Genomic DNA, 7,923 nt, shown 5'->3' on the forward strand with positions numbered 1-7,923 from the left:
ATCTCTACATTTGTACAATTCTGTTGTCTGGTGTAGGATGAAGAGCTCTGTCTTCAACCAATCTTTCTCCAGCATTAAATGCCTGCTGTGGAAATCTTTGGCTGTGTGTTGGAACCAAAGTCCCCTGTATCAGTGATGAACTTGAGAGATGACTGGTGAATACAAATTGTTCATTGGCATGTGCGATGATGATATCACAGGTTTCCGATGACACTCAATGCAGGATCACCTTTGATTTGTTTCAGGGAAGGTGAGGTTCCAAAGGTAATTCAGCAAACAACATTCGAATGGACTCTCTCACAATATCAATGGAATTCTCAGACTCTGACAGAGATGTCTTCACTGCTGCAGAATCCATGGCTGTTCTTTGGAATCTATTGTAGAGGACATTGGTGTGAGACCTTATTCTATGGAACAGAGATAGCAAGTACAGAAAGACACCACAGGGCAGAATGAAGGAGGCCAGAGTGCCTGGAAGCAATATAAGCAACCCCAGGACAGGGGAGAAGGAGACCAGAAGAAGATAAGAGAGCCCACAGTAGGGGTAAAGGAGGCCATTGGGCCTCAAGGTAAGGGAAGAGACACAAAGGTATGGGTGAAAGGAGGCAAGTGGGCCTGGAAGCAAGAGAAGAGACTTACCGAAGGTAGGGATGAAGTAGGCCAGTAGGCCAGGAAGGAGATATGTGGGATTAATATATTGTCATTCCTACAGTGCTTTTTTTGAAATGGTACTTACCGGTGCAGAGTACCATCACCTCTTTTGTTGCTGCCCAAGGAAACCATTTTATGCTGGCACCCATGGCACTTTTCTCAAGATATGACTCCTGGCACCTCATTTCTTTCTCCACTTTGACCCCACAGTCGGGGAGGTCATTTGCTTCCATGCCATTCCTTTAACCGCACACTGGGATGGGGATCTCTTCTTTTATTTCCTGGCCCACTGCCTTCTTTCACCTAAACTCTGTTGTATGTGTGTGTGTGGTTTGATGCGCTGGCCCAGTGCCTCATTCACTGCAACTCTGGGGGTGGTATCTCCTCTTCCTTCAAGGCCTGCTGGCCCAACTGATAAGGATAAATAACCCCCTTAGTCTGTTGTACCTTCCAAATGTTACTTTCATTGCAGTCACGCCATCTTGACACGTATGCACTTGTTGTTTTGCTGTATTCCTGGCCTTATAAGGCAATGTTCCTTTGTAACAGTTTGTGACTGAAATTATGGGATGCAGAGACAGAGCCCAGGCAAAGTGTATAAGTATTCTCTGTTCTTTGCATTTTGGCACGCTGTTGGCTGAGCTTGACTCCCTAGCGCCTTGCTGCAGCAATAAAACTTTGTTATACCTACCTTGATCTAGTAATGCTTATTCTCAAGGACATCCCTTATCATTTGGCACCCCAGATGGGACCCGAGAATAGTGCATTATTGTAGATTGTGGTATTCCACCTCTCTTTGCAAGTGGACTGGCGGGGCAAGGGCCCGGCCGAAGGTCACCAACGGGAGCGCGCCGAACAAAGATTTACTGTTCGCCCTGCGGCACGAACGGCCGGCTCCTTCTCCAGCACCTCCGCTAGAGACTAAGGGGGTAAAACAAACTTTCCAGTAAAAGACCGGCCGGCACGGGAAGGGACTGATCCACCAACACACAGGAACAGGCGAGTATAGTGGGTCCCTTAGACAGTTCTGGCCAGTCCTTAAGGACTGAAGGGGGGACAAGGCCAGTCCCTCACCTGGAGTCATAGGAAACGGGTTGGTGGGTTTCCTGTTGGCATGAATGGTGAATGAGTGGAGTGAAACGTTCGAAAGTGTGTTGCCCAGTGACGAAAGTCCGGAGTAAAGGTACCTCTGGACCTGGCTAAGCACTAGTGTTTCCTGCTCCTAGTGCCTCTGGCTCCAGGCCAAGTATCACCGAGGACTAGTAAGCGCTGGTGGCGACCACAAATAGAGCGGAATTCACTGAGAAAAGAAAACCCTCTTGTTGACCTCCCCGTAGAGACCCCTTACTCTATGGCGCCTTACACCCGCTTTTGTGTTTACTATCTTAATAGATATTAGGAATAGGCAGGATGGGAAAAGGGCAGAGTACTCCCTTAGATGTGGCCACTGCCCAGTTTAAAAATTACTTTGACCAGACAAAATGTAACCTGAATATAATGAAGACCAAATGTGAGGAAACATGGCCTAACATGGCCCCTAGTTTCATTTGGTGGCCACCGGAAGGAACCTTTTATGTACCGGCCGTCGTAAGACTGTTTAACTATGTGATAGTTGATACAAATCCGGGAATACTGCCTGATGATGCCGGTTACGCTCTAGGCTGGTTGGAACTGAGTAAACACCCGCCCAAAACAGTTAAGGCCATCCAGAAGAAAGAAGGTGATGGACCTGCCAGATTGATGATAGCGCAGTGTAAAAGCCAACCAGAAAAAAGAAAGTCAAGACCACCGGTGTTGGAAGATTCCCGGCCCCCTGAATTACTACCACCATATGTGGCAAATACTGCGAGGCCCCAGCCCCTCGAGAATTCTGACAGAGATCAAGAACCAGATTCAACCCAGCCGAATGATAATTCCAGTGATTCTCCACTCCGTCTATATCCAGAACTCTCGCAGCTGTCTGTTGACATACGGCCTATCGTGCCATCTGCCCCGCCTGAAGTTCAAAGACTTACCCCCGTGCAGACTAGAAACCAAAGCCGTATCAAAAAAGAAGGAATACTGACAGCGCCAGTTCAAGTTACGGCGGGAATAGTACCCCAGACTGATGATGATGGACAAGTACAAGGAATAGTAGTGGAAACTCGGTCTTATGTGCCCTTTTCAACTGCAGATTTATTAAACTGGAAAAATCATGGTCCCTCTTATGAAGCAGATACAAAGAAATTCATTGACATGCTGGAAGGCATAATTCAGGCTCAAAACCCGACATGGGCAGATATTCAGCAATTAGAGGCATATTTGTTTACAAGTGAGCAGCGTCGCACTATCCAGGACAACATGGAGAGTGCCATACGACAGGCAGCTACAGCCGCAAATCAAGCTGATCCGTCAATCTGGGTAAGGGAAAGAGCCCCACTCACCAATCCGAATTGGGGTCTAAATACAGCCGCAGGGCAGGCTGCCCAGGCAGACTATCAAGCGCTCTTCCTAGAAGCAGTGAAGAAAGGGAAGAAGAAGTTGATGAATATGCAGAAAATTCATGATGTGGTCCAGAAAAGGGAAGAAACACCCGGCGATTTCTTGGAAAGATTGCAGGAAGCATACCGAAAATACAGTCCCCTAGACCCTGAAGAGGAAGGGAATAGGTCTATCATAGTAATGAGTTTTGTGGCACAGTCAGCTCCTGATATCCGGAAGAAATTGCAGAAGACCAAGGGGTTTGAGGGAATGACCCTATCACAATTAAAGGCTATAGCGGACAGGGTATATACCAACCGGGACACTGAGGAAGCTAAGGAAAAAGATAGGAGAATGAAGGACAAAGCATGTTTACTGGCCGCAGCATTGCAAGGGACAGCTGGGCCAATTAGAGGAAGAGGCAGGGGCATGGATAGAGGAAGAGGAAAGAGAAACGTGGACCGTCCAGTTTTGGATCGGAACCAGTGTGCATACTGTAAGGGATTTAATCATTGGAAAAATGAATGCCCAGAAAGAAATCAGAATAGTCAACGGCGAATGGAAGCTGAAGGAACCATGACGGAGATCAGAGGGTTGCTCCGGGAACGAGGAAGGCAACAGGGAATAGGATACAGAGGGAGAGGCAGAGGCGAAGGAATTCAGAGAGGAGATGAGGACGGATTATACCCTGTCCAACCTTAGGGAGGCCTACGGGCAAACCCCTCTGAGCCCGTATTGGAAATGGAGATTGGGGGAGTAACAGTCGCAGGACTAGTAGATTCAGGGGCCCAACGGTCAGTTTTAAATCAACCCCTTGGGAGTTGTAGCAAACATACAACTCCCATCATCGGAGCATCAGGGAAGTCTGTCTTGGCAATTAATTTAAAGGGGCAACCAGTGGCAATTGGATCTCAAGTACTTTTCCATGAATTTTTGTGTATGCCCGAGTGTCCTGTCCCTCTTATTGGAAGGGATCTTCTGTGTAAAATGCAAGCTACCCTGGAATTCAGCCCTTCAGGCCAGGTGAAGATGAGTACCCCCGCCACAGAATTACCCGTACTGTTATGTCCAATACAGGAGGCTTGGAGATGTTATACATCAGTGTGTGTTGTGAGGGAAAGGACGTCTGAAGAGTGGGAACTGATACAATCTGTACCTGGGGTGTGGGCTGAGAACAACCCGTCAAGTTAAGCAGTACGTGCAGAACCAGTCCGAATTACCCTGAAACCTCAAGCCAGCCCTATACAACTTAAGCAGTACCCAATTCCAAGTGAGGCCAGAGAACCAATTCAATATCACCTTAACAGGCTGATTGAGTTAGGGGTGCTGACAAGTATTACTTCTGCATGGAACACACCTTTGCTACCTGTTAAGAAGCCAGGGACAGAAGGTGATTATCGTCCAGTACAGGACTTGAGGGCAGTAAATGAATCCGTCATATCCATGACCCCTATAGTACCTAACCCCTACACTTTGTTGGGAAGAATACCTGGAGGGAGTACTACCTACACAGTAATTGATCTGAAAGACGCGTTCTTCAGCATACCGTTGGCTGCAGAAGCAATACCTTTGTTTGCCTTTACTTGGGAAGATGTCCAAACAGGAGTTACTAGCCAGTACTCTTGGACCCGGCTGCCCCAAGGGTTCTGCCACTCCCCATCTATTTTTAGCCAACAGTTGAATAAAGACTTGATCAGCTGGCAGGAGGAAAATGGGCCCTTGTTAATTTATGTGGATGATATTTTACTCCCCAGTCCAGACTTTGATACTTGTTGGAAATATTCCAAATCTTTGTTGCAAACCTTGGAGGCCCTGGGTTACCGGGCAAGTCAGAAGAAGGCCCAGATCTGTCAGCTGGAAGTAGAATATTTAGGATTTATAATCCAGAAAGACCAAAGGTACCTTAGTCCGGCTCGTACTGCTGCAATACGTTCACTACCGAGACCTGAAACTACGAAAGAGCTCCGTACATTGTTAGGAATGGCCGGGTATTGCAGGATATGGATTCTGGACTATGCCACCATTACAAAACCATTATATTCCATGTTACAAGAATGGAGGCCAGAAACTGCCCCTTTAGATTGGGAGCCCTCCCATGTTGCGAGCTTGGAAAAACTGAACAATGCCCTGTTAAACCCACCAGCATTAGGGATACCCGATACGACAAGACCATTCAAACTATTTGTGGATGATAGAAGAGGAGTTGCGGTGGGAATGCTGACCCAAGCCTTGGGCTCCTGGGAACGCCCCGTGGCGTATCTAAGTAAGAAATTAGACCCCGTAAGCCAAGGCTGGCCAGGTTGCTTGAGGAGCATTGCGGCTACATCCTTGTTGTTAACTGAAGCATTGAAACTCACCTTCGGGCAAACCATTCAAGTGACTGCATCACACTCCATCCGAAATCTGCTGGAAAAACAAGGGCCAAAATGGATGACGAGTTCCCGTCTAATTAAATATACTGCCCAGTTGTGTGAAAATCCAAACGTGATTGTACAGGATAGGGCAACATTGAATCCAGCTACATTAATGCCAGTGCCAGAGCAAGAGCCAGTACACGATTGTGAAGAAATAATGACTAAAGTGTTCTCCAGTAGACCGGACCTAAAAGATCAGCCATTAAGGAAGGGACGATCCCTATTCTGCGACGGAAGTAGTTACTTACAGCAAGGGACTAAAGTAGCAGGATACGCAGTAGTGGAACAAGGAGGACATATAGTCCGGCATGGCAAGCTGCCCCCAGGAACTTCGGCCCATAAAGCTGAAATTATAGCACTTACTGAAGCCCTACGGGAAGGAGCAGGACAGGAAGTGACAATCTATACAGATAGTAAAAACGCTTTCCTCACCTTGCAAGTGCATGGAGCCCTGTATAAGGAAAGAGGATTCCTCACCTCTGAAGGAAGGCCTATAGCGTACGCACATGAAATCAGGGCACTCTTAGATGCAGTGTGGAAACCTAGGAAAGTGGCTGTGGTACATTGTAGGGCTCATAAAAGACAGGATGGTCCGGTCCATCAAGGAAATGCTCAGGCCGATAAAGCAGCTAAGTCTGCAGCTCTTAAAGCCCCCCCTGTTGCCAGGAGTTTTGCTCACCTGTATTATGTAGAAGTTCCCATGGATGTGGGAAGTCCTGTCTACACTCCAGAGGAAAAAAGAGAAGCTCAAGATTATAGTTACCGGGATGTGAGTGGATGGAAAGTCTTGCCTGACGGTTGTGTCTGGATACCTCAAAATTTGGCTCATCCTATAGTTTCCAAGGTTCACCAACAATGCCACCTGGGAAAGATAGCTCTGGAAACGTTGCTGAAGAAATGGTATTATATTGACCATATACCTAAATGGTGTGATATAATCACCAAAGAATGCCTTACCTGTGCACAAGTGAATCCTCGTCGCGGACCAAATCTGACCCCAGGAGCCATACTGAAGGGCACTAGGCCCTTTCAAGTGATTCAGGTTGACTACAGCCATATGCCAGCCGCTTGTGGACTAAAGGTATTGCTCGTTGCTGTTTGTACTTACACTGGATGGATAGAGGCTAAACCAGCAACAGGAGAGACAGCAGCTGTAGTGTCAAAATTTATTGTGGAAGAAATTATTCCTCGATATGGTCTACCAATACAAATCAATTCTGATAACGGACCAGCGTTTGTAAATACTCTAGTGAATAGTCTATCAACGGCATTAGGGTTGACTTGGAAGTTACACTGTGCATGGCGACCACAGAGTAGTGGAATGGTTGAGAGGGCAAATCAGACTATCAAGGCTCATCTCACTAAGTTATGCATAGAGACTAAAGAAAAATGGCCTCGGCTGTTACCATTAGCCTTATTACACGCCAGATGCACCCCACGAAGCTCAGGCTACACTCCGTATGAATTAATGTATGGCAGACCACCACCTCTGCCAACTGGAGTTGAGGTATCGGAAGACCATGGACAAGTACGCCTTCAGAAACAACTGCAGGCTCTGAACAGGATTGTTGGACAATTACAACAGTATACTGATCCCAGTCCATTACAAGTTACAACTAACATGCACGCCTTTGAGCCAGGGGATTTAGTATGGGTCAAGGTATGGGATGATAAACCATTGCAGCCTAAGTGGAAAGGTCCATTTGCAGTAATAATGGTTACTCCCACATCCTTGAAGGTTGAAGGGCAGACTCCATGGATTCACTGGACCAGAGTGAAACCAGCAGTGAATCCAGAATGGGAAGTAGTAACCAACACACCAGGGGCGTTGTGGATGAGGATCCGGAAGCGTGCCACTACTGGAAGCAGGGACGCGACGGGAGAAGCCTCCTCGGGACCGGCAACCGAGTGAGCGAAACCACAGAGGGTGCTGCATCCCCTACTTACCCGGAAGTAGTGGGACACCGCCCGAAGATCCAGATTTGTCCAGAAATAGCAATTATGTCCTGTTGTAAATTGTCTTATGTGATCATTTTGTTTCAGTTCTTAGTTCTTTTGATTCTGATATTGTTTCCCCCTTATTGTCAAGCATCTGAACCCCCAGGCATGTGTCAAAATTGCCAAGAAAATACCTTTCTAACATTGGTAAATCAAGTGGCAAAAGAATTTAATTTGTCAAATTGCTGGATTTGTGGAAATCCTCAAGGGTTTCCTCAATGGCCGTGGATGGCAATTCCCTTAAACCCTAAATGGTTATTAAGCAACAAGAGTGATGTTCATAATGGAAGTGACCTTTGGACTACTAATCACAATTGGGAAGTCCACTGGAATCCTGGAGGTCATTATTGCATACAACAGAATTTGTCGGAGGGGGTCTTGGTCGGAAAATCATATTGCA

The 7,923-nt window shown here is 46.9% G+C and overlaps 1 protein-coding gene across 1 annotated transcript; it reads left to right on the top strand.

The window, feature by feature from the left end:
- Positions 1-2,181: 2,181 nt before the first annotated feature.
- LOC133376823 (uncharacterized) lies at positions 2,182-7,437 on the top strand. The gene is made up of 2 exons (XM_061609628.1): positions 2,182-3,607; positions 4,346-7,437. The coding sequence occupies exons 1-2, from the start codon at positions 2,182-2,184 to the stop codon at positions 7,435-7,437; spliced, it is 4,518 nt and encodes a 1,505-aa protein (XP_061465612.1).
- Positions 7,438-7,923: the final 486 nt, after the last annotated feature.

This window comes from Rhineura floridana, chromosome 1 (assembly GCF_030035675.1).
Source record: "Rhineura floridana isolate rRhiFlo1 chromosome 1, rRhiFlo1.hap2, whole genome shotgun sequence".
In the NCBI taxonomy this organism is placed as follows: Eukaryota; Metazoa; Chordata; class Lepidosauria; order Squamata; family Rhineuridae; genus Rhineura; species Rhineura floridana.